This window comes from Aspergillus steynii (genome assembly GCF_002849105.1).
Source record: "Aspergillus steynii IBT 23096 chromosome Unknown P170scaffold_2, whole genome shotgun sequence".
NCBI lineage: Eukaryota > Fungi > Ascomycota > Eurotiomycetes > Eurotiales > Aspergillaceae > Aspergillus > Aspergillus steynii.
Window position 1 is genome coordinate 2,969,835 of NW_020194399.1, and position 24,991 is coordinate 2,994,825.

Consider the following 24,991-nt stretch of genomic DNA (forward strand, 5'->3'; position numbering starts at 1 on the left):
TTGTCTCTATTCTCTTATTCCAACCCTGCCTGTCTGTCTATCTTGTCTAGGTCCGGTTTCGCCTGATTAGGTGGGTTGGGTTGGGTTCAATTCGATCCCACTCAGGCGACTTCCTTGACTTGTTTTGACTTCCTTACTTGATATCTTGTGGGTTTATCTTTTTTCCTATTTTTAACTTCCTTATTATTGTTATCTTATTGTTTTTCATTGTATCTTGGGACCTGACCTGATCGTAAACGATTTTTGAGACTAGTGTGAAGACCAGGGCTGATGTGATGAGATTCCATTCCTGTTTTGATGATGTTTCTTTTTTTTCCCTCGGTTTTTGTTACCTAATTTTATTATCATTTAGTTCTTTGAGATAGCTTATTTAATTTATTGGATTATAAATATGCATTTATCTTGTATTTTAGTATTTGGGGGATTCATACCCGGGTATTCTATCATGGAAACTAAGTCTATCCAGAAAATGAACAGGCTTGTCGTTATTTGGTAAACTGTTCAGCTTCTACCATTGACCTGGTATTTGAGAGAAGAAAAATCAACAAAATACTTTGATGATGCACCGAGAACCTAGTAAAATAAAAGTGGATTATTGTTTTGAACAGCACAATCCATGTTTTCTTGGTAGACCTACACAAAAATATGTCTTCCTGACCACTACCTTGTGATAACATCCAAATCCAGACCCAGTAATTCAACTATTTCTAGTTCCAATACTTAAAAAAAAGCCAAAACACCATGACATATCTTATGACCAAGGATATTTATTCCACAAGCCCGTAAACTAACGAATAAACACAATCGAACCAAATCAAACCACACCGTCGAACCCTGCGCCCGTCTCCATTGAATTGATTCAGAAATCAAATAATCGCTTGTACTTTCATGAAGGAAATAAATACACAGTAGTAATAAAGAAGAGGAGAAAGAAAGGTATACATCTTAGTCTAGTTGACTCTAAGCAGAATCATTTACAGGCGGAGCTGGAGGATCAGCAGAAGCCGCAGGATCGGACGCAGGTGCTGTCGTTGCCTCCTCGCCAGTCTCTTCGTTCTTGGTCTCTGGTTCTGGTTCAGGCACGGGCTCAGACTCGGGCTCGGGCTTTGCCTCAGACTCTGGTCCCGGCTCCGGCTGCTTTTGCGTCTCTTGGTCAGGGACAGCTTCGGATGTTGGGGCGGTGTCACTGGGCGCAGCGGGTGCGGGCTCGTTGGCATCGGTGGAAGCAGGCGTGGGGTCTTCGACGGCTGTCGGGGCAGATGGAGAAGGGATCTTAGGGGCTTCGGGAACAAGGGGCTCCGGTTGAGGAGCGACTGCCGGTGCATCAGGCTGGGGGGCTGGTTCTTCCGATTGAGCACTCGGCTGCTCGTCCGTGGGCTTTGGTGGTTGGTCTGAGGACTGCTCGGGTTGCGGTTCAATTGGTTGTTCCTCCGTGGAAGGCTCCGTCGACTGAGTTGCAGGTGCCTCTGCGGGAGGAGCCTCCGTAGATGGGGCTGAGGCTGGTTCTGCCGCGGGCTCGGGTGCTTGTTCTGTGGCTGGTTCGTCAGCCGGGGGAGCAGGCTCCTCGGTCTTTGCTGAATCTTGCTCGACCGCTTGTTCGGCAGGCTGCGCTTCGTCGGGTTGTGCACTTGGCTCAGTAGGCTGGGGTGTGGGATCTTGAGTATTGGGCTCGGTGACATGCTCCGAGGATGGCTCTGTAGCCGGGATCTCGGTCTGTGACGGGGCATTTTCTTCAGCCGGTTTGTCTTGCTGCTCCTGAGCAAGTGGCTCCGCAGCCGATGCCCCAGTTGGGTTGCTAGCCACCTCAGCTGACTCTTCCTTAACTTCAACAGAAGGTTCCTCTGATCTGGGGGCTTCAGCAGGTTCGGGATGTCCAGATTCCTCCTTGACTGGAGTTTCCTCAGCCTGTTTCTCAGGCCTCGACTCGCTTGGTTCATCCACCTGACCTTGATCGGCGGGGTTGCCTAGGCTGGCTTCCAAGCTACCCAAAAGATCGACGTCGCTGTCCGCTTGTTTCTCGCTCGACTGGGCGTCTTTCTGATCTAGGACAGGCTCCTCCTGAGCAGGTTCAGGCTGTGTATTTTGCATGGGGTCCGTCGGGATATCCGCCGTTTGTTTCTCAGCCTGAGCCGTCTCTTGTGGCACCGAGTCGTTCTGGTCGGTCATGACTATGTCTGCTGGTTCCTTTGCTTCTGCCGCGGGCGGTTCAGGATTTGGAGCCTCGGGTAGTTGTGAAGGTTCTGAAGTCTGGAAGGTCTCCTGTGTGGTTTCCTGAGGTGGCACCGTGGCAGGTTGTTCGGATGCAGTTCTCACATCCGCCGCAGCGGGCTCAGGTTGATCATCAGTCATCTCGACATCCTCCGCGGGTTCTGTTCCATGGGCGGGGTTTTCAAATGCAGCCGGTGCAGCCGGTTCAGGATGCGACTGTGAGTGAACCTCGGGGGCCTGGGATATCGAAGGTTCGGCAGGGGGTTGTGAAGGCAATTCCGACGACGGGTCTGGAGCAGCAGTTGGGGTCTCAGTCTTGACCGTTTGTGGAGCGGCTTCTGGTTCCGTAGACGTTGCAGCAGGCGCGGGAGTCGGTTCAGCAACTGCAGGCTCGGAGGGAGGAGCAGGTGTTGGCTCAGGCTCGGCGCTGGTCTGTGGCAGTGGGGTTTCTGGAGTCTTCGCGTCCAGCATGGACTCGTCGCCCTCGCCATCCTCACTTTCATCACCGTCGTCACCGTCGTCGTCCTCATCGTCCTGACCGGCCTGCTCGGCCGACATTCGAGACGCGTCCGTATCCTCCCCCTTGACACGACCCGGCTCCGCACCACCACCTGCAGCACCAGATTCGGCCCCATGCACCGTGGCGGCATCGGCTCCATCCCCAGGCGCAAACATAACCTTCTTCCTTCTCCCCTTTCCAAATCCTTTGGCCTTGCGCTTGGGAGGTGGCGGGCGCCGTTTCGGGGGAGTCATCACCGAAACTGAGCCCGCCTCGGCAACCACCACGCCCTCCCCATTGACCACTCCGACGCCTTCGATAACCGTACCAGGGGCGGGCGCTTCGGGGGTTATTGTCACTTCGTTATTTTCGGCCATCAACTGGGTCTCGTCGGTGACTTCGCCTTCGATCCGGTGTCCTTCAGGTACCCAAGCTTCGTAGATCGAGATGTTCCCACTCATGGGGTCAACCTTCCTGAAGCGAGTTCTTCGCATGGGGGCCGGATTGATGGTCGCATCGGCGCCCGTGGTCGTCGCGCCGTAAAGCGATGGCAAACCCGCTCGTCGCTTGGCGAGGAACTCGACCTCCGACGCCTCTAGATGCCTGGGGACTGCCGCCCACTTGCGAGCGACAAAGCTGCGTTCGGCACTCTGGATTAGCGGCTGTTCCTCCACATCGGTGATTTCTTTCTCTTCGTCCTCGGAGTCCTTGGATGCGGGGCGAATGTAAACGCATCCGGCGCGAGCGGCGCGGAGCAGAGCCCGACTCATCGGGGTCAAGAGATGGCTGTCCCTGGGCATTGGGTGTTCGGGAAGTGATTGTTTACCCGCTGGGCCTTGGACTAATGGGTCCGCATCTTCCAGCTTCGGAACCTGGGAGATGGTCTGGGATTGGCGCGTCCATCGTCGGACGGGAAGGCCCTCGAAGACGTCGTGGTCGATCTGTCCGGTTCTCGAGCGGTTGGCGCCTTCGCCAAATTGGCGACCAGAGCGCGACGATCGAAACTATGGAAGGTCAATCAAGTCAGATTCCTGAAACTGGAGCCAGGTCTTCATCGATGGGTCCAGTCGCGAGCAGTGAATTGGCGAATGGACCGGGCGCGGAGGAACCTACAGTGGGTGGCATGGTGAGCAGCAGCTGACTTTTACTGTCTTTCGGCCAGGTGCATGGAGAGAATCGGCAGCACAAAGAGAGAACAAGAAATGAATCAAATGATCGAAAGCGGCGACAGACCAAGTGCCGCAGGATCACCGGCCAGGGAAGTATGGAGGAGAGTTGACGGAGACGCCGCTGCGATGCGAAGGCGCGGCTGCTCCGTCCGGGCGGCACGTGACCCGCACCGCGATCCTGCAGTTCGACGCAGTACTGTTCTACTTCCTCTGCGAGGGCCGGCGATGATGAGCGAAGAATTGCATTCCAGTGCTGCCTACAATGTAAATGGGTTCGTTAAAAATACAGAAAGCACCCTATGTCTAATCATCCGAATTCCCTCCGAACGTGGCGCTATGTCTTGCTCGATACTCCTTTTAACCCACTAAACCACCAATTCCCTCGTAGATCGACGGCTTAATCCCAGCTAGAAAACGCGTTAGAACGATGGTAGTCGAAGTTTCGAGAGGGTAAGCTCACCCGGTATCCTTCTGGCGGACAATATCACCTTCCTCGCCGGATTGTTTTCCCTATGGCCAGTCGTTAGTCCAGCGTCTGATTCAACCTCTTGCACGAGTCACGACCAACTTACCGTCTTTTGGCCTTCCACAACCAGCTTGTCGAGCTGGTAGAACTGACTGATGATAGTTTGCCTCTGATGTAGACGTTAGCTGTCTGTTCGCCTTGTATCCTCCCAAGGCATTCCCAACGCCGTGTCCGGTGGGGCGGAAACTCCGCGGGGGGCCTCAAAAAGTACGAGAAAAAAAAGGGAGACTGACCTTCATCATCCGCAGGTTCTGCAGGCCATCCTGAATCTGCTCCTGGATCTTCCTTGCCTCCGTTTCCTTCTCGTGCTCACGGAAGGCGTCCCTCGTCCTCCGACGGGCGTACTCACGGAAGTTGAAGCTGGAGAACTGGTAAGATTGGCGCAGCAAGGAACGAAACTACAGGTAAGGCGAAACCCCGGAGTTAGCTCATCTGTGGATATTGACGCGGAGGGGATCTTTCGAAGGGACATGTACATACCAACGATCGGACCTGGAAGGCAGTGTCTCGCTGCAATGTCGGCACAGACATGATGGGAGAATTAAAAGGCGTGAAGAGTGGAGAGTGTGTATATAGCAGAAAGATATATCGTTGGAAGAGAGTTGCAGGATGACAGAGATCGCTTGGAAGAAGTCCGATGGCCGATGCGAATAGTCCGGTAATTGTTACCTCCGACTTTCCCGGTTGTAGATCGGCGTGTCGCAACGCAGGGTGCTATGACGAGCAATTAGGTCGAAATTGAATCGCGATCGCTCCGATTCGTCGTTCCCGCAAAGCAGAATGCCAACGAGAGTATTAACAGAGCGCTGGTTCGGGGTATTCGAGATCGCAAACACGAGTGGCGTCGAGCTGAGAGAAGTTGCGCGAGCGAAAAAACGCGGGGACTGAAGAACGCTGGCCTTCGAGAACAAGGTGGCAAGGTCTTGACAATTGTGCAAGACCAAGACTAGAAGCGATGGAGAGGAAAAGGCTGTCTCTTTGGATGGGGAGGGGAGACAATCGAAGGGGGAAGAAGCGATGACGGATGGGAAATTCTTTTATCGAATGACGGAGTTATCGGGCGCCTCGGCCGACCTTCGCCTTTCTCCAGATTTCCATCTCCAACTTTCATCCATCGTCCATACTGCCCTCGCCTCGATCCTCACCAGTTCCTGCCATTACCCGCGTCCCGGTCGCATCGCATTTCTAGTGTCACCCTCCGCAATACCATCTCTCCATGGCGCAGATCCCCACGCCTCCTGCGTCGCGGCCGGGCTCAGAAACCCCAGACGCCGAGCTCAAGGAAGCTCCGGTCGCCGACTCCTCCGCGGACCTGCTGCAATCGCTCGACACGCTGTTGGAAAAGTATCTCGACCTGCTCGATCGGCACCAGAAATCGCAGGAAGAATTGGCCCGCCGTATCTCCTCGGTATGAAGGACACGTATTGCCATCGGGCTCCGAGCACAGTCACTAAGAGTAGGGAATTAGGGGTTTTTCTCGCTCGCGCAGGCCAATTACACCTGTCCGCCGGGTCGAAGATATGGCACCGATTACTATGATGAGCGGATGAAAGCTACCCGAAGAGTGTGAGTGCATTCATAGACTAATCCGGTCGCTTTGGTCACCATCGGAATACATGTTAACCGTGCTGTATGGCTAGGGCTTTGCAACCTCCTCCAGATTCCCAAAGTCAAGAACAGACGACCGAAGTAGAAGATTCGACTGGAAATCCCGAAACGAAGGCCATTTTTGCGATCGAACCAGTCGCCAACGAGAACTCCGAGGCACTCTCCGAGACGAAGGAAAGTGAATCTTCCAAATCGGATGACAGTCCGAAAGAAGCACCCGACGCGAACGCCGAGGATACAGAGCCCACAGAATCGACTGAAGACACCGATGCAGACTCGACATCTGCCCCGAAGCCTGAACCCGTGAAGAAAAAGCCTTGCTCATCGGATCCCATCCGGTGGTTTGGCGTCCTCGTCTCGCCTCATCTCCGCAATGCCCAGAAATCATTCAGCGACGTGATAGACGGCCCTGTGCCGCAACTGGCAAGCACAGCTTTCGAGATGCGAGCGCTGGAAAGCGAAATCAGCCGCGTGAGAAGCCAAATAGGGCAAGCATGACGAGACGCGACCATAACTATCTTTCGAGATCTTCGGAAATATGGCACCGATAGAGCTTTCCACATGTACACTGCCAGCCCATAGAGGCGATTCAATTCTGCTGGTAAACTACGGAAGGGAGATGATTTTCTTTCTTATCCTCGCTACCCGTGCTATAATGAATCGTATGATCCCATAAGTTCAATACTGTCAACATCTCAATCCCAACAATTCGGTCCAAACCCCACAAATCAGCGAAAGTAGTGCCGTGCCCATTGGACTTATCACTCTACGCAGTACATATGGAGCAGCATAAACCCACAGACTCACCCACGCCCAATGCTCCATCGAATCATCCTTTACGGAGCACATTCGAGGATTCCTGCATCGCAGCCAAGACGTCGATATGAAACCCCACCGAAAACACGAACCCAGAATCCCCCTGGAATCCCTCAAAACCCGTCCCAAGGCCTAGACAATTGAAGGGAAATTGGATGAACAGGGTATGTCGCACAAGGCATTACATAATTGCAATCGTTGACCACTGACAAGCGGACGCAATCCAACAATTATGATCTACATTCAATGCATACGCCGTATGGAGCAAGTATAAACAAACCCAATGAATGAAAGACCTCTCAAATACCCAACAAACTCAAAACAGATCATCGACTGCAACGTCCCATAATATCCGGCCAACTTCCACGAAGTAGTACAAGTCTACCAGGACTCCACTCTGGAGATTGAAACCAGACATCAATGTCCGAAATGGCGCAATCAAGCCTGGAAACTCCGTGTCCTGCCCGGAGGATCTACTTCCCTGGATGGTTTGGATCCTGGAGCGGTTCGACTGGGGATTTGGGGGCCGGTGCTTTCTACGCAGTACGAACAATCCGTCGGGGAGTGAAGCCTGAAGGATTCCGACTGGACCGGTCGCTTGGTAAGATACTTATCTACTATTGATCCTTTGGAGAGTGGTATCTAAGAGTGCTATTCAGACTGGATTAATCGAATACGAAGCATACTATCACAACGATACATTTTGCAAAGCTAGCAAAGTAACACATTAAGCTGACTGGCCATATCCAACCACGCATCTTCAATATTCAATTAGTACACATAGCGGAAATTCTTATTCTCCTTGTCCGTCAAGCCAACCCACGCCGTATCGTTACTGACAGCCTCCTGCTCCGACTGTCCGGCCTGGGCCCGATCCCGACGCTTATTCTCCCAGACATAGTACTGCCACAGCACGACGGATAGCACGCCCGCCGCCGCCTGGGTGGCTAGGACGGCGATCTTCGCCGGCCGGTAGTCCGGGGCGTCACGGGCCTGGAAGGTCTGGGGCCCGATGATGTTACCGATGGAGAAGGAGCCGGCCACCAGGGCGCTGGTAAACGCGCGCTTGGTGTACCCGGCGCAGTTGGCCGCCGTCCAGTGGTAGATGACGGGCAGGGGCGCGACGATGGAGTTCACGAGGTAGATGCCGATGAGCACGCCGGCGCGATTGGTCTTGGGCAGGAAGGACATGAGCCCGCCGCCGATGATGCCGGGGATGCAGCACATGAAGACCCAGGCCCAGCGGTTGGAGGCCTTACGGATGCCGATGCCGACGAGGAGGGTGAAGAAGATGCTGACGATGCCGGAGGGTGTGTTGAGGAGGGCGGAGACGGGGCCGGAGAAGCCGAAGGAGGCGATGAGGGTGGACGAGTAGGTGGTGACCACGCCGCTGGAAACGGATTGCTGGGGGGTGTTGTTAGCTGGTGGCAGCAGAAAGATGAGGGACGTGAAGCTTACCAGAACCACCTGTAGAGTCAACAGCCACACCTGCACATCGAAGACGGATTCGATGATGTGCTTGTAGTTGAACTTGCTGTTGTGAATGCCCGTTTGGTTGACGCTGACGTGCTTGAGGATGGAGATCTTCTCGTCATCCGAGAGGAACTTGGCCTTCATCGGCGTGTCAGGGATGAAGAAGTAAGTGGCCACGCCCACAATCACGGTGATCAAGCCCATGACCAGGAACATGATCCTCCAGCCCTCGAATGAGTTGTGCACATGTTGGAAGCCAAAGGAGATAATGCCTCCGATGATCTGAGCAACGCCCAGACCCAGGTACCAGAAGGTAAAGCGAGGGGCTTGCTCCTGCTTGGTGTAGTACTGACTGCTCAGAAGCATCAGAGAAGGGCCGACGGTGGCCTCGAAGATACCGAGGAAGATTCGGGAGGTGAGAAGCGTCGGGTAGTCTTTGGCGCCGGCAGAAGCAGCAGCAGCAACTCCCCAGAGGGCGACGTTGATTCCCAACCACTTGGCAGGGGGGACCTTCTGCAGCAAGTATACTACCGAGGGGTTAGTTTAGCTGCCAGGAGACATCTGTGGTCAGATGAGAGCTCACCATTGGGAACTTCGGCCACCAGATAGGCAATGAAGAAAGCACTGGCAGCATCACTGAAGTTGTTTCCCTTCAGTCCGAGATCGACTTTCATGCCCATGACAGCAGCATACTGAGGGAGAGATCATATTAGCCGGAGCACTTTGGTCCTGGGTAGGACGAAGGAAACTCACGTTGTACATGACCTTGTCGATGAACTGCAGGAAATAGCAACAGAACATGAACGGCATGATGCGCAGATCAATTTTGCGCCGAGTCGCAGCTAGATCAACATGATCGGTGTTTTGGTTATTGGCATGACTGGCCAGATAGTCCCAGGCCTGGTCGATGTTGGCCGAGGCCACCGGTTTGGCATCGACATCAGGCTGTTTGGTTTCAACTTGCGACATGATGGAATCGCCCCGCTGCCTTGGGACTGTGTCCAGATACAAGAGGAACAATAGTTGGATAGGATCAGGAAGAGAGACAACCACTCATCGACCGAGATGGATGTGTAAAGGAGATGGAAGAAATGCAGACCGATCGACGCGGGAGATGCAGGGCAAGAAAAAGAAATAAGGACGAGGGGCAAGAGACTAACGAGCACTCCGGAGAATGAAGAGCATGAAATGAATCCCAAGAGTGGCACTGTCGCCGAACTCCCCCCGGTCTAGGCCTGCGATAGCGTGCAGTAGCTGGGATGCAGGTCGTGCCCTAGTGTTGTCTCCCATCAGCACTCTGATGGGGCCTTCAATTTCGACGGTGATCCACGCAGAGGCAACGATGTGGAGTTGTGTTACCAATGACTTTGTCCCGGAGAGTGACTGACATGGATTAGATTCCTGATTCTCGCCGGACGGTTGCCTTTCCTCTCCCAGATGACTCCGGAATTACGAATGAAATTGCAGAAGAAGGATGGAAGGATGGGAAGATGGAAGAAAGGAGGGGACAACAGAAATTTCATTTAAAAAAAAAAATTAAAAGAATAAAAAAGGAAAAGAGCAGAGGAAATGCCGCGGTTCCGAAGCCACGGTTCCGAGAGATCAAGAGGATGCAGTCCTGCATGAAGCCCTGGAGACTCTTAGAATCTCGATATCCCTTGCGGAACTGCGATCTCCGTCCTCCCTCGAGTCTATCCATTCTCATTGCCCTTCACCATGGGCTGGGTTCATAATGCCACCGCTGAGGTGAATGCCCAGTCGAATTATCCCACGATCCTGGGAGTATGTTTCTCTCTGACCGGGGCGATGATGGTGGTTGTGTGTTTACGCCTTTACATTCGCATTCGAGCCCGGCGGATGGCAGCCGATGACTACGTGATGATCGTGACGATGGTGAGTCCGATGCCCGAATATACAACCTCCAGGTCTTGTCTAACCTTCAAATCACTCCGATAGTTGTTTAGCATCATCTACAATTGCCTCTGCGTGGCTCGTGAGTGCATATCCCTCTCCCATCGCCCCCGATCGCACTCGTCCTGACCGGTTCGATCTATAGAAAGCCGGTATGGTTTAGGGCTTCCGTTGGCTCTTCGACCCAAGGCCAATCTCGGGTCCTACATGAAGGTGAGCAGATGAACAATACTCCCCTCCCGTCATGCGTCTGTCGCTGAGTCTCGATCTCGCCATCCAGTTGAATTTCGCCGGTCGACCGTTCTATCAAATGGGCATTGCGGGATTCAAGGCCGCGCTTTGTCTCAGTTATCTGCGTCTTTTGTCGGGAACGTCCAAGAAGCTATACCGAGTTGTGATCTGGTCAGTCATGATCATATCAACACTGGGGCACTTTGCCGCCACACTGATCCTCATCTTTAACTGCAAACCGGTCGGTGGCTCTCGTTTCTTTCTCTGCCTTTACTGTGGGTCAGACTGACCGAGAACCAGGTGCAAAAATCGTGGGATCCCACCACCGAAGGGACATGTCTCCCCTTCGGCGCAACCAACTATGCCCTAGTGGCGTGGACGATACTGTGCGACGTGGTCATCATCTTCCTGCCCATTCCTCTCTTGCTGGAACTAAACGTCAAGCCTGCGCAGAAAGCGGGTCTTCTGTGTCTGTTTCTGCTGGGGCTGTTCACCACCGTCTGCTCCATTCTCCGGCTCACCCAGATCCGCGTGATTGCCTACGGAGATGGGAATTCGACGATGCTCGTGCTCTGGGGCACGATCGAGTTCAATGTCGGAGTACGTGATAGATTAAACCACGCTAATCAGCCCAAACCTCACACTAAAAACCCTTCGGCCCCTCAGGCCGCGCATCCCCGCCAATCGATGGGCGGCGGATGCCGGCCGATTGCCCCTAAGAAAAGAAGCTTACACTCCTAGTGATGCCACGGATTTGTTAATTTGTCACTGACTGACCTGCCTTCAGAATATTATTACGTGCTTGCCTTTCCTCGGCCCTCTGCTCAAGGGTTTCGTCAGCGATTTCCGCTCCCGAAGTGCCTCCAAAGGCAAATACCGCACCGACTCGCACTACGTCCTGCAGTCCTACTCGAAAGATGACCGACTTCACGGCACCAACGTCTCCAACGTCTCGCAAATTGCATCGAAACCGAAGCGGACGCCCAGCGAGGAACTGATTCTCGACAACGGCAGCGAGTCCGACGGTGCCACCAACAGGGGCGCCATCAAAATGACGGTGGAGTACCACGTCGAGGTCGATGGAGACCAGAACCGCTAGAGTCCGGATTTAATGACACCTTGTACAGAATTAGATTATTCACTTGAAGACCACTAGCTGGCAGGCTAGGCACTCGTTGACTAGGAATTAATATAAAATTTTCTTTTGTCTTTGACGTCGATTTCCGGCTTCTGCTTGATCGAGACTGGAATCAACGCCACCAAATGGACAGTGGCAAGCCCTCGCGCGAGAGGATCGACGGCGCATGCACTGCGAGGACCAAATACGACCAGGTCGGACTCACCGAGACAATCCTTCCACGAGTGTGTGGTCTGATATGAGACCAAGTAGATTGGCGACTCCGCCGCGAAGGCGATAAGACACTTCAAGCGTCAACGCTAGGGGCAATCCCTGTCAGTGCAACGTCACTAACGCTGCATCCTCCAACTGTCGTCTGCATGATTGGCCCTCCGATAGATTAAACTCTGGAGCCTGCGTGTTTTGTTTTGAGGAAACAATAATGGGGGCCGAATGGGCCATTCCGTCAGCCTTGTTTGATGCCGAGAGCGTCTAGGATGCTGCCAGGATTCAGTCCCTCGAGCGTCGCTGTCCCGGATTAAGCCTGCTGCATGGCTTTCTTCCCCCTGAATGCTGAAGCTTCTCCGGCCACTCGATAGTGCCGGAGCGTTCGGAGAGGGTGGGCAACCCTGGCGCATTCTCGGCCGGTTCTGGCCATGCTCCAGCAATCAAATCGTCGCAATTGATCGGACTAGTCGGTCGTCTCATTCGACCTCGCACCATCTCGGACGATGTCTCTACTAGAGGCCATGTCTTGGGTTCACGGTCGATCCCGATTACATCCGGAAAGTGCTTACATCCGGGATTACACAATCTCCTGCGTCCGTCCATCCCGCCTTTGCCAAGTGACCGCATCGTATTCCCCCTTGATCGCATTCCTGGTGACTCTCCAGAGTAAAAACTGTGAAAATGGAAACAGACAAGAGCCAGCCCTCCAGTTCCGCCCCTCCTAGATCCGATTCACTGCCGATCCTGATTGTCGGGGCGGGAATCAGCGGGCTCATCCTCGCGCAGTATCTTCGCCGATCAGGGATTGCCTACCAGATCTTTGAGCGCGATGCGTCGATCGCCGCTCGAGCCGGCGGCTGGGGCCTCACTCTGCACTGGGCACTGCCTGCCCTCTACGAGCTGCTTCCCGAGGACGTCAAGGAACGGCTCCCGGAGACCTTTGTGAACAAGGAGGCCGTCAAAAGTGGCGACAAGGGTCGCTATCAGTTCTTCGACCTGGCATCGGGGGAAGCGCTGTGCAGTGTGCCTGCTGCTGAGCGCATCCGCGTGAGTCGGTCTCGATTCAGGCAGCTTTTGACTACGGGGGTCGATGTCCAGGTGGGTTACGTGTGCGCTTTTATTATTGTTTCGTTCTAACAGGAATGTCCCAGTGGTCAAAACCCCTCCAAGACGTCCAGTATCACGACGATTCGGTCACCGTCCGCTTCGAAGACGGCACCTCGTACCAGGGTTCCATCGTGGTCGCCTGCGATGGTTCGCGCTCTCGTGTCCGCAGGTCTCTTTATCCATCGAACTATCGCAACGCCCCCTTGCCCATTCAATTACTGGGAGCCACAACTCGCTACTCGGTCGACCAAGCGACTGCCGTGCGAGCACTCGACCCCTTCTTCTTTCAAGGAACGCACTCGGAGTCGAATGTGTATCTTTATTTCAGCTGTGAGTGCCGATCCTCCCCAGGTCGCGGCAATCTCGCGTTGTACAATCTAACCCCCTCTGATAAAACACTCCAGTCCTCGACAGCCCCTTCAACTTCGACGACAGTCCAGATGGATACCTCTGCCAGGTCGTGGTCTCCTGGTCCAACGACCGGGGCGTCGACATCCCGACTGGAACCACAGAGCGCATCGCCTTGATGAAATCACTCACGGAAGACTGGGCAGAACCGTTCCGATCCCTGGTTCACGACCTGCCCGACGACGCCGACGTGGTTCCCATCAATATCGAGGACTGGATGCAGAAGCAGGGAACGAATGAGCAGCCGCGGGCGGTGTTGCTGGGCGACTCGGCTCATTCGATGACCATGTGTGAGTTTCCTCTCTAGCCCCCGTGGTTTATAATCGATTACCCTTGGAAGGTCGGGACTGACGGCGTGCGTATAGTCCGCGGAGAAGGCGCAAATAACGCTATTGTCGACGTGCTGGATTTCACGAAGAGGGTTGATTTACAATCTATCAGGTATGTGTATTCTCTAAGGCGATTAGCGAATAGTAAAGTCATGTATCTAACCCATTCATTTAGCAAATCATCTTCCGCTTCGATCCACGAAAGCATACGGGCCTACGAAAAGGACATGACTGCGCGAGCCGGTCCATCCGTTGAAAACTCTCGTAAAGCCTGTCTTGATGCACACGACTTTTCAATTATCAAAGCAGGGAACAGTCCTCTTGTTGCGCGGAGAGTGCTTAAATAAGGAGTGTTGGTGGCTTACATAGAAGGTCCAGACCAATGCCCGTAGACGTACTGACGGTTTAGAATAAGATTAATGATGCTACTTGACTCAATAATACAAGTCCATGGTGCTGTTAGGAAGATATTCTTATGAAAACTCACTACGCTGCCAGATGGTTTATTCTATGCGGATGCAAGAAATACATATTGCCCTAAAAAGATACATCACATTGATCTGATGAGTAGGGGTACAACCTCGACATATATGGAGTTCTTTTATTCCAAGTTCCAGAGGGACTTCCAAGAAGCGATGTAAATATGCATTACTGCACTGTATGGTTATAGCCCAGCACTTCGTGGACACTTCAATGTTCTCCATTCAGAGTCACCACCTCTTCCGATGCACATACATGTCCATGAAAGTCATATAGCCCACTCACCAGATGTCTTCGACCATTTTGTATAAAACACAGAAAATAAATCTGTCAATCATATCATTCTACGCACCATCGCCATTTCTATGACCATCTCCCTAGGTACTTACATAGCGCTTTGTTCAACAAAACTCTCCGGAATCAACAAGGTCTCACCAAGAGGTTAGCTAAAAGGGTTTGTAGAACAAGATACTATACCTGTAGTGTTTCTTGCGAGGGAAATTAGGCCATCCATGTCAATGAAACTGTCGAGAATGCATACTCCATGGTTTATCCTCTGTTGGTTCGAGTATGGCCTTCCTCTCTCCTTTGGGTTTTCTTGCTCATCCGTCTAGTTGAATACCATATTCGTAACCCTTCGGAGCAACAGATATCTACGGACTTTCTCACCCGAGTAGAGAAAGTGGCTGGGTGGACTCGTTCGCGACCTGGAGGAGCAATGGGGTGAACTGCCGTACGGTGTTTGGATAATTGATTTCTTTTCCTTTGAAAACTTGGTAGATACCATACGTTGTATAGTTGACAAAAGGGACGGTGAAGACAGTCCGCTAGGCTCAGGGAGAGCGGCCATCTTAAAGCATTCGTAGAGTAGAGGCCATGGTCTATCTATCATCTTCCCAACGTATAGTAATAGATACAGACGTCTTTTCTCGTGTACTTCTTAGCTGAACTGGAATGATCACTTGGCAAAAACGTATCCCATGGAAAAGCGATGATGATTGATTTATATTGCATGAAAAATTACCTGTGCAGTGGCAAGCCCAAGGCGCGAAGCTTGATCTTGGGGTTGAGAAGATACTACAGAAGAAACTAGAAATAGGAAACCAAGCTTTACTCGACTATTAGTATCAGTTCAGTCTTCTAATATCGAGCCATACATTACCAAAGGCGGCTCTGAAGACCATCGTGTTTTAGGGTTTGAAATATTAGGGGAAAACATTGGGTTTTATCATATATGGAGCCGCTATCTCATACAGGGAGAGCAAGCATGGAGACGTCATTGGTTTTCAATGCATGCTCGGTATTCCAGTCAACAAGCAAGACTTGGGCCTTGTTTTAATCAAATCGAGGTACATTGGTATAGGAGCTGATAGGCCCGAGCTAAGATCACGTCGACTGAGGTCGTAAGTCGTAATTGTAATAATGAAGTAGAAGAATAATTCATTTTCTTGGAATAAAGTCTCTTGTCAGATATAATTTTCTATTCAATCATGTCCGTGTCGAGGGGAAGGAGGAAACTGTAAGAGAAAATGGAACCCTTAACACTATGGGTGCAAGGGCAAGGTCTTTGAGGTGTAGTTGTCTATCGGACAGATAGCTTCAGCATTGGCAGCAAGAATGGTTTCAGTTTTTCGAGGAATTACCTAGCTGCATCTTAACAAAACAAAACTGCTTCGTGTGTTTGAATTGAGTGTAGAAATAAAATATATTTGAAACTAAAGGCTCTATACCATAAAGACGATAATGAGGAAGCATCCAGCCGAGTATGTATTTCGAAGTACACTTATAGCTTCATCTCCGACAACCACCTAGATTAAATAAAGACAAGTTTCTTTCTACATTCTTGGTATTCGATAGATTCAAATCGAGCAATTGGAATTGTTTGGTCAAAGTCTCTCCACTCTTGGTCAGGTTAGAGCGTCGTCAAACTATTTTGAGAGCACTGCAGCTTCATTTTTGGTTGATTTGACAGCATCTCTTACAAATATGGTAAGCTGTTGGCATGGGGATTTGCGACCTTCACTTGGAATCAAGTTTGCTGGTCAAAGGAACGATTATTATCGCAGGTTTGCATTATCAATTGTCTTCTAGCTAGAGTTTGGTGACTGGACTTCTGACATGTATATTAGCAGATGACTTTTGCCTACTCACACGGGGAATCCTAGTTAGGACATATGAGGCCCGAAAGGGTAACACGCAGAGAATTGGCCCAAGATAAAGTTGTCCGGTTACGTGATATTGAAAGTTTCTTCTATAAGTACGCAGTACGGAGTAAGCTGTCAAAGGCAATCCAGTCCGTTCTATAAATATAACGGTCCAAGGAACCAGAGCACAGTCAAAAACTTGTGATGGAGACCGCCGAAGGTGGGTATTAATATAAAGATGCTGCTAGTTCCGGATCTATTGATACTCGGGAACTCGACCGCTAAGCAAAGCACTGGGCTCTGTACAGTTTGCACTGTGCGATACCCACGGACTTCATCTATCGAACCTGATCCGATTTGACAAATATAGCATCACTCGGTGGCAAGAACGGAGCCGTTAATCTATCAAGCATATGGGTCGAGACCCGCAGTCACGGACAATGCTCTAACTCCGGAGGCTCTCTTGAATCAGGAACGCAACTGTGGTGGTTGGCAGTCAGCACAGTTTCTTGCGCAGAATCCTTCGATCAAGTCTGACACCTATCGGGTCTCAAGACATGTCTCTTCCAGTTCGAGGAGACCATCCTCACTCATTTCGAGTTTGTGACTACCCGCCCGTGGCGTTCTCATGGTGCAGTTGGGCATGCGAGCGTGCCGTTTTTGCTGCGTCTGATTCATTTATTGAGAAAAAGAAAGAGACCACGGAGGACAGAGGCGCCGTTTTATTGGTCTGGAAGGATACTAACCGCATTCAGGGGATATAGATTAAGTGGCTTCGAGCTCCGAAGAGTCGACTCCGTCAGAAACTGGGGCCCGTGAACATAGTTATATTTAGTCGGCGATGGGGATTGGGTGCAGCCCCATAATTCTTCCGTTCTGGGACGATAGTCCGGAGAAGGATTCCTGTTCGGGGAATCTGCTGTCGTAGTATCTGTGAGACATAGGTCTACATGCTGCAGTGATTCTGTGGTGCATCGTGCATTGCATGGACATGTCTGCATATATTGGTTACATCCCCTGCCTTGAGCGGGTATTCTGTCGCTGGACGACCATCGGCAGCCCTTGCACTACTCCGGACTCTCGGGGAGACCAACTGGAAGAAGGAAGAGGTAAGTGCTGACTTGGAGAGGAGAAAGAGCCGACCACATGGTGGTAATCCTTTAGTCGACGGACTATTGATTTTAGCTATGAAGAAGAGCTTGCCCAAGCCACTAGACGCGGAGGTCCACTCGTGATTTTGCTGGTATGGATTGATTTCATTCGTCCGATTTAATTTACTTTTATGCTACAGAGTATGCATTTTTATGTAGAATCCAAAAGGAATGGCCAGTCAGGTGGCCGGAAGTCAGGTGGCAGAAGGCAGCCTCAGGCCGACTGCCTTCCTCCCACTTTCTTATCGTCTCTTTTCTTTTTCTTTCCTCTTCTCTCCCAACGGCATCCCGAAAGTGCGATCATCACATCATCCTCATAGTCATACGGTATCTTGTCTCACTAGGGCCCCTGCACTCTCACCTTTAATATCGGCAGATATAGTCCCGGCGCGCTATCGGAGAGTTAACCCCGTTGAACCAAGCCAGCCCACCCCGAACGATGGAAGCGACACTAGCCGCCGACCGTCGCCTCCGTTCTCCCTGCTTTCCCGCCTCCGACCACGACGAGGCTGGTTGTCTCCGGCTGCTCTCTATCACCATCTCTCTCCGATGTGATTCGCGCTGACGAGGTGCAGTCGATCGCCTTTCCCACAGACTGGCTAACGTCAGAATTGATCTTCCCTGGTTGATCCTGGTTCCAGCCTCGGCTTCCCCCTCTTTATTGGACCACGGACACGGGATGCATGGTTTCATGTTGAAATCTCGGGGCCGCTTAGCCGCTTTTAAAAGTGGTCCCTCCTGTTCAAACTGAGACGTAGCGTCAACCGCCATGCGCTTGGTATGGTGGAGCCTTGCCGACTTCCGTCTCTTTTATTCGCTCCGGGCCCATGGCCCAGTTATCCGATTGATTCGTTTACTCCGGATCTCAATTTTCAGCCAATCCGTGTCCTTCGCCTATATCGCGCCTTTGTGATGGTTGTCGCAGTTATTCAGGAGGTCCGCCAACGGCCTGCAAGAACGTATGGCGTACGGGAGAGCGCAGAAAAAGAAAAAAAATAGGTGGCTGCCTCGACGCAGCCCAACCAACATAACGAACGCGGCTGAAGCTTCCTGTGTAACGCAGACGACGTAATAGGGGCCTCGAGTATCGACCAGGTGCCCCCTCTCCGCCATGCTGATGTGCATGACCATGTACTCCGTAGACAGCAGCAACCTTCGAGTCACTATCAAACGATCCTCCGTGTCAGCTTCCACGCTTACTTGACTCGGTCCCAACTCCACTCGATCGAACTGGGAACTAAATGGGCCGGTCCCAGACAGGCTGCGCCCTTATCCGAGTCCTGTGCTTGCCCGTCCGAGATGAGGCAGCTAAATAATAATATCTGCGTTTAAGTTTTGGCTCTAACTTCTGGGGGTGCTGGGAAAAAACCCTTATTTTGATTACCCACCCGGGTGGTGCTATCACACAACGCCCCCGTTTGGACGCGATTCCGGCCTGGTTTTCTTTCTTTTCTCTGCTTCTCTGCCATTTCTCTCTTTAATTCACCAGGGGCTAGAAGCTCTGTTTTATTCCTTCCCTTCTTTTGTGGTGCCGTTCGTTTGATGAATCCGTAAGTCCTAAATTTATATCACATAAAATGCTTCAGATGGGGCTAACCGGTACTTTCACCATCATCAGGGGCTGAATTCCGAATGGACTGCCAGTGATTCCGTTGGAGTTGAGACTGTACGAGTTTGATACTATGAAGTTGTGACCCAAGTCTCCTCTTCTCTTTTCATTCCTTTCTTCCAAAAAAATTATTCATCATTTTGCGGTATGCCTTCTTCATCTCATGACGCTATCATGCCCTGCTGGTCTGTAGCATTGGCTCACTTGCATACTTGCGCCGCAGCAGAGGCATTGAGTGCCATCGCAACATTCTACAAACGTCTTTCTTCTCAATCTTGAGCATCTGGTTCTCAAGTCCCATTCTTTTTTTGGTGTTTGCATCTCTTACCAGTCAGCGCTGTTAGAGATCTGCAAACCTATCAGCTAGAGTTATTCTCATCGCTTTCATTCAAAACTTTGACTTCATTCTCGACTATCTTGTCGAGCTGGAACTTTTCCAACAAAGGTCGTCCACCTATCGGCAAAGACGAAAGAAACCTTTATACAAGCTCTTCGTCGCAATATCCCATCCTATGTGTGTGCAATTACAGAACGCTTCATTCCGTGAAACCGCATCGTAATTGCCATCAACTCTAGGACTCCCCTCATTATATCGCCAACATGTCTGGTTCTAGGCCCAACCCCAACGATGCTATGGAAAGGAAAGGGTCGGTTCGCCGCGCAAGAGAAATGCTTGAAGCTGGAAGACGCCCCGAGGCTCGAGGGCCTCCAGCGAATCTTAGGCCGCCGCCTCCCCCTATTAGGATGAATCAGGCTCATATGACCCAATGGCCTTTGCCGAATGACAATCTGCAGGGCCCCATGCCCATGGTCGACCCCAGCGCCAGACTGTTCGTCCCCAAAGGTCCTCCGCCTCAGCGACCGCCGCGACCTGACCTGCCGTCCCCGTCAGTGTATTCGGAGAGGAGCGACTCGGATGCTACGCCTAGCCCACTGCATATTCAACGCCCTGTTCCCTCATTCTCTCAACCTTTAGGGCATCCGCCGCCGCCGCCGCGTCCGGTCATCAGAGATCCTGTCCCCCCAAGCCCCACTAGCCCTGAAGAGCCGACTACTCGAATCTCCGTGGCGACTGATGATCTTTTCAGACAATCCGCGGCTTCTTCGATCGGCTCCATCCCGTCCATCCCGGATTTCCCTTTTCCTGCCCAACCCGTAACCGCCGAAAGCCAGAGGCAATTTCACAAACAGCAACCAAACCTCGCGCCGCCTCCCCTGGCACAGCTACGACCTGGACTAAATCGTCAGTCCTCTGTTTCACCTATCCCGGAGGAAGGATCGGACAGTCCTACCATCCATGAAGGATCATTCGCATCGAGCAGAGTCATCCCTTCAAGCTGGGGCTCTGCTCGTGCCGAGTCGGATATTCTGGAAACCTACCTTGACGGCGAGTCTGACGAGGACCAGAGCCCTAAATCTACGGGCGAGGCGCGTAACGTTACTCTCGTCCGACAAGCAAGCCTAGGCAAGAGAGGTGTACCAGCTCTGCGCACTATCTCACGATCTAACGCCGACTCACCATTGCCGCCACCCCAAGAATCTATGCCGAAAAGTATGCCCCAAGGAGCCGCCTTCAAAGAAGTCTCCGCCGGCGCAAATGATCGAAGAGATTCGTTCTCTTCAACATCCACGAGTTCATCCCATTTCGACCTGGAAAAGGCACCGATTGTATTGGATCTTGGCCACCCGCACCCTCCCCAAAATCGCGCAAACCCGAGCATGGGAGCACTTGAAAAGGAGATGGGCGCTCTTCCCAGGGCTGCTCCGACAATGAGCGACAAAAGGCCGGGCGCTCGGAGACCTCCTCGCTTGGACATGTCAGCTGTTCGCGATGCAGAGAAGCGAGGCAGTTTGACAAGTTTGCCAGACTTGATTCGACGTGCTACGAAACTGGCCTCCAACTTGGAACACGGCCGGACGGCTAGCAGGAATGATCTGCTTAACGCCGGTGGAGGCCCGAGGTTTGCCGGTTAGTAGCGTGCCCTACCTAAAAGGACATGTGGTGATGGAACAGAATGCTGACTTGTGACTTAAAAGGACATCAATATCGCAGATCTGGATCGATCAAGGATCTCCTGGCATCATTTCCCCCTCCCGCCGCGACACCAGAAGGAGGACGCGGGTCGCCGTGGCCCGTCTTTTTCAGAAGGTCTACTCTGCATCATATCAAGTCTAACGAAACTATGCCGGATGAGGCAGCAGGTAACGAGAAGGTTGAAAAGCGCCCTCGCCGTTGCTGTGGAATGCCTCTTTGGTTATTCATCTTGATCTGCGCCTTGGTCATCATTATCATCCTCGTGGCGGTCCTCGTTCCCGTCTTCCTTGTCGCCAACAAGAACAGTGGCGCAAACTGCGAGAGTAGCACGCCCTGCGCCAACGGGGGTGTCAGTGTTTCCAGTGGAGACGTCTGCTCCTGCGTTTGCTCGAACGGATTTACCGGCTCGCAATGCACAATTTCCGGCGACTCCAGCTGCACCACGACTCAAATTGGCCAAGGCTCATCGTCCAAGAATGCTACTATGGGCAGCAACCTCCCGCGTCTGTTTGACAATGCGCAAAGCGACTTTGGAGTGCCTCTAGACTCGGTCACGATAATGGCCCTGTTTAGCCAGAACAATGTCTCCTGCACGACTGAAAACTCCCTCGTCGCCTTCAAAGACGTGCACACGGGCTCCAGCAAGGACCGTCGCGCTCTCCCAGTCGCATCTGATCCCCAACTGGCGTCCATCCCAGACCAAGCCTTCTCCGACTCCAAGCCACCAACCCCCACAACATTCGATGTGCGCACGAAAACGCTCGCTGCTCGAGCCGAGATCGGCACACAGAACGGCATCGTCTTTGACACCTCCGTGCCGACAGAGACCATGAAACCAATGACCTTCACTGGTCTCCCCGAGGCAACCCAAACCAAGCCGTTATCTCATTCAACCACCACATCATCTGCTACATCGACCGCAACCGCTTCGCCCTCCTCAACCTCCGTCTCCACCAGCGTCGTCGACTTCTCTCGCATCGCCGTGCTTTACATCTTCGAGAAAACCGGGGCCTTCCGCGCCGCTACCTACTCGGAAGAGAAGATCCAATCATATCTGGCCAAATCGTACCCCGATTCCGACAGCAACGATTTCAGCGTCGACCTCACCAACGCCGGCGTCAAGGGCACCTTTTCTTTGGACTTTGATAAGTACAGGATAACTTTGCCGAATGGAGATGTTGTGGGCGGTGATTGAAAACCGGTTGGTTTGGTAATGCAGTGATGGATTGCCGGGTTTATTCCACATCTCTTTTTCTATTCTAATCATTCAAGGAATGTCCTTGAACTTTTTTTCTTCTTTCTCTTGACAATTTTATATATATATCCCCCGGCTCTGGTTGACAAATGCTTTCTCATCTTACGTTTTTGCGCTTTCTCGCTGAGCCAAGTAGACTAACTGATTGATTGACTGGTTCCCTGTACCCTTTTTCTTGCATTGCATTGTACTGCATCTATTGCATCGCATTCGCATTCGCATCTCATCGCATTTAGTATCCATAATTGCGTTCTTTGGTATTGTTTTATTTGCCCGGTTAGGTTTTATGCTTCATACATGCCAGCGTCCAGGTATTCCCGTCTGTCTTGTCTTTGTTTCATTATCTCTCTAGCTTAGCTACCATGTCAAGTCGAAAAGTTCCAGATTTGTGACTCGTCTTAGTAACCAGTAGTTCAAGGATAAAAATCAAGTAAAAAAGAAAAGAAAAGAAGAAAAAAACCAGTTCGAAGGTTAATCCGACATAAAATTGAAGAATATGATTAGTTTCGATTTTAGAATATCGTAAGAGATACTTCATTCAAATTGTCCTTTCATTTTGTTTTCGCCCTCTGATGCTACTTGCAAATAAGTTATGCACTAATAAATACAGTCGAGTAGGTAGGCAGATGCCAATGAAATGAAATGAGATTTTCCGCCAAACACCCCATCCAAGACACAAAAAGTAACATTGAACATCAATAAACACCATGGTATGTATGTATAGGAAGTCAGAAAATAAATAATCAATCAAATCGCCACGAATCTCATTCTAGAGAGACACGAAGAGAAGGAGGAAGAGGAAGAGGAAGAGGAGGCTAATCAAGTAAACAAGGAACTATTCGGCGCCATAGAGCCCAATCCGGTCTCGCCGTCTAGGGTCGGCCAGAGCCGATTAATCCGATCATCCAGGATCAGCTTCTCGGCGTCCCAGCGCTTGCGCTCCAAGGACTTGGCTTGCGCGCGTTTCTGGCCACCAAACCACGCCTTCTCGGCGTTCTGGAGGCTCTCGGATTCGTCCTTCTTGGCTTGCGCCAGGAGCTGCGCGACCATGGTTTTCCAGTTGTTCAGGCCGACGCGGAGGCATTCCGTGCAGCGGTGGGCGTCGAAGGATTCCGGACCGCCGAATTCGAGGATCGTGGACTCGGCCGTGTCAACGGCGTCGCGGGTCCAGGCGAGGCCGGTCTCCTGGGACGATGAGGCGAAGAGGATTTCGCCGATGTAGGTCATGAGGCCGGCTTCGTCGCAGGGAGCGGTGGGGGCGCGGACGGGGGGTTCGTCGCCGGAGGGGAGAGGCGCGGGGTATTCGACGGGGGTGAGGACGGTTTTGATGGCGTTGAAAAAGGCGCGGATGGGGTCGGGGGTTCTCTTGATGGAGGGAGATGTGGGGAAGATGGTGCCTGGTTCCGCCGGGGGGAGGGCGCGACGGGCCTTAAGGACGGAGGTGAAGAGGGAGAGGGAGATGGGGAGGTTCTTCTGGCGGGCATGGTGGACAGCAAGGGCCGTGGAGACGCGCATGATGTTTTCCGAGGGCAGGTACTTGCCGTCGTTCTTCAGGACGCCCGTCTTCATGTCCACGACCTTCGAGGCTTCGACGGGGGAGGCGGAGGTAGCGATGTCCATGGCCCAGCTGTACATGTCGCTCGCGGTATCTTGGAGACCCTTGTACTCAAGCCAGTCGGCGTAGGCGAGGGCGGCGTCGAGCTTCTGCCGCGTGTCGAAGCCCCGCGTCGTCAAGATCTTCATGTAGAAGGTCTCGGGGCCGGGGGAGGCCGGTTCACAATCCTCCTCATGCAGTGTCGTCTTCTGGCCGACAGGCATGGGCTTCGGACGAGGGTTCGAGGGGCCCACGACGTATTCTGCCGGCGCGGAGATGCGCTGCTTGCGATCCGTCAACCAACCGTCGAGGTTCTCTGCGGCCCTAGCAGCGCCCATCAGGGCCTGGTGATAACCTCTCCTCCACGGCTCACTCTTGGCGGAGACATCCAATCCGGTCTTGCCCACGCCCTCGACCAAGAACCCGCCATCGCTCTGCTCAACAACACCCTGGCCCTCGACCTCGGGATTCTCCAATCGCTCGATCAGCTCCCGCGTGTATCCCGCGACCAGGGGCCAACTGGCCAACAGCTTGCCGATTTGCTCGGGGTTCTGCTGCGCCAGGGCCGACCGGAGACACCAGCGACTTTTCCAGGACCACTCGGGCGGAGTGGGCCATTGGTGCTCGATTTCTTCCTGGTACACGCCTAGCTTGATGATTTGGAACATGACTAGGATGGCGTAGAACGTGAGACCGATTCGCAGACCCCGGGAGATCCGTCGGCGGTAGTAATTCCGGCTCTCGGTAGAGATCAATCGGGCAAAGTGCTGTCGGAGGTGAATAGACAACGGCGGTTGAGGGCGAGTGCTCGTCAGCGGGGAGAGGAATGGCAGCTGAGGGCGACCTAACGGCGTCGAGACGAGCGAGAGGCGGGAGTTGTGCGTGAAGGGACGAAACGGTTGACGCAGGCCATGATGAATCTGGGGCCGTAGTGACAGGGAGGCCCCCGGTACCCGACCGATTGCAGCTCGGGGTGGCAGCATTCTGCGATGCTTCTGATATTTGGGCTGGCGGAGGTTGCGAGGGACGGAAATTCCGCGGTGGAAGATGAGGAGGTTGTCGGTGTTTGCCCGGTTTGCTCTGTTTGCATGTC

General features: G+C 52.5%; 9 protein-coding genes across 9 annotated transcripts; 4 read left to right on the forward strand and 5 right to left on the reverse strand.

The window, feature by feature from the left end:
- Nucleotides 1-765: 765 nt before the first annotated feature.
- P170DRAFT_453781 (uncharacterized protein) lies at nt 766-3,967 on the reverse strand. The gene is made up of 2 exons (XM_024851389.1): nt 3,821-3,967; nt 766-3,711 (listed from the first exon to the last, which is right to left on the reverse strand). The coding sequence occupies exons 1-2, from the start codon at nt 3,830-3,832 to the stop codon at nt 961-963; spliced, it is 2,763 nt and encodes a 920-aa protein (XP_024707686.1). The 5' UTR covers nt 3,833-3,967; the 3' UTR covers nt 766-960.
- Nucleotides 3,968-4,273: 306 nt separating this feature from the next.
- P170DRAFT_472282 (LYR motif-containing protein) lies at nt 4,274-4,933 on the reverse strand (the record flags this gene model as incomplete). The annotated part of the gene is made up of 5 exons (XM_024852932.1): nt 4,274-4,283; nt 4,337-4,386; nt 4,449-4,511; nt 4,636-4,800; nt 4,883-4,933. The coding sequence occupies 5 exons, from the start codon at nt 4,931-4,933 to the stop codon at nt 4,274-4,276; spliced, it is 339 nt and encodes a 112-aa protein (XP_024707687.1).
- A 685-nt stretch (nt 4,934-5,618) lies between these two features.
- P170DRAFT_472283 (uncharacterized protein) lies at nt 5,619-6,508 on the forward strand (the record flags this gene model as incomplete). Its single annotated transcript, XM_024852933.1, has 3 exons — nt 5,619-5,810; nt 5,871-5,968; nt 6,043-6,508. 3 exons carry the CDS (start codon nt 5,619-5,621, stop codon nt 6,506-6,508), a joined length of 756 nt encoding a protein of 251 aa, XP_024707688.1.
- Nucleotides 6,509-7,597: 1,089 nt separating this feature from the next.
- On the reverse strand, nt 7,598-9,438 carry P170DRAFT_402505 (putative MFS transporter; the record flags this gene model as incomplete). The annotated part of the gene is made up of 4 exons (XM_024846428.1): nt 9,053-9,438; nt 8,883-8,991; nt 8,285-8,826; nt 7,598-8,230 (listed from the first exon to the last, which is right to left on the reverse strand). The coding sequence occupies exons 1-4, from the start codon at nt 9,266-9,268 to the stop codon at nt 7,598-7,600; spliced, it is 1,500 nt and encodes a 499-aa protein (XP_024707689.1). The 5' UTR covers nt 9,269-9,438.
- Nucleotides 9,439-10,015: 577 nt separating this feature from the next.
- P170DRAFT_378127 (uncharacterized protein) lies at nt 10,016-11,731 on the forward strand (the record flags this gene model as incomplete). Its single annotated transcript, XM_024845432.1, has 6 exons — nt 10,016-10,192; nt 10,256-10,292; nt 10,356-10,423; nt 10,491-10,682; nt 10,742-11,041; nt 11,229-11,731. The coding sequence occupies 6 exons, from the start codon at nt 10,016-10,018 to the stop codon at nt 11,538-11,540; spliced, it is 1,086 nt and encodes a 361-aa protein (XP_024707690.1). The 3' UTR covers nt 11,541-11,731.
- A 309-nt stretch (nt 11,732-12,040) lies between these two features.
- P170DRAFT_378130 (FAD-dependent oxidoreductase) lies at nt 12,041-14,123 on the forward strand. Its single transcript, XM_024845433.1, has 5 exons — nt 12,041-12,884; nt 12,938-13,223; nt 13,298-13,591; nt 13,667-13,742; nt 13,806-14,123. Exons 1-5 carry the CDS (start codon nt 12,468-12,470, stop codon nt 13,975-13,977), a joined length of 1,245 nt encoding a protein of 414 aa, XP_024707691.1. The 5' UTR covers nt 12,041-12,467; the 3' UTR covers nt 13,978-14,123.
- A 2,456-nt stretch (nt 14,124-16,579) lies between these two features.
- Nucleotides 16,580-17,395, reverse strand: P170DRAFT_102986 (uncharacterized protein). The gene is made up of 3 exons (XM_024842278.1): nt 17,001-17,395; nt 16,845-16,923; nt 16,580-16,734 (listed from the first exon to the last, which is right to left on the reverse strand). Exons 1-3 carry the CDS (start codon nt 17,253-17,255, stop codon nt 16,700-16,702), a joined length of 369 nt encoding a protein of 122 aa, XP_024707692.1. The 5' UTR covers nt 17,256-17,395; the 3' UTR covers nt 16,580-16,699.
- Nucleotides 17,396-19,647: 2,252 nt separating this feature from the next.
- P170DRAFT_348322 (uncharacterized protein) lies at nt 19,648-22,244 on the forward strand (the record flags this gene model as incomplete). The annotated part of the gene is made up of 2 exons (XM_024843670.1): nt 19,648-20,983; nt 21,052-22,244. The coding sequence occupies 2 exons, from the start codon at nt 19,648-19,650 to the stop codon at nt 22,242-22,244; spliced, it is 2,529 nt and encodes an 842-aa protein (XP_024707693.1).
- A 605-nt stretch (nt 22,245-22,849) lies between these two features.
- On the reverse strand, nt 22,850-24,932 carry P170DRAFT_434156 (uncharacterized protein). The gene has a single exon (XM_024848656.1). It carries the CDS (start codon nt 24,879-24,881, stop codon nt 23,124-23,126), a length of 1,758 nt encoding a protein of 585 aa, XP_024707694.1. The 5' UTR covers nt 24,882-24,932; the 3' UTR covers nt 22,850-23,123.
- Between the last annotated feature and the right edge of the window lie 59 nt (nt 24,933-24,991).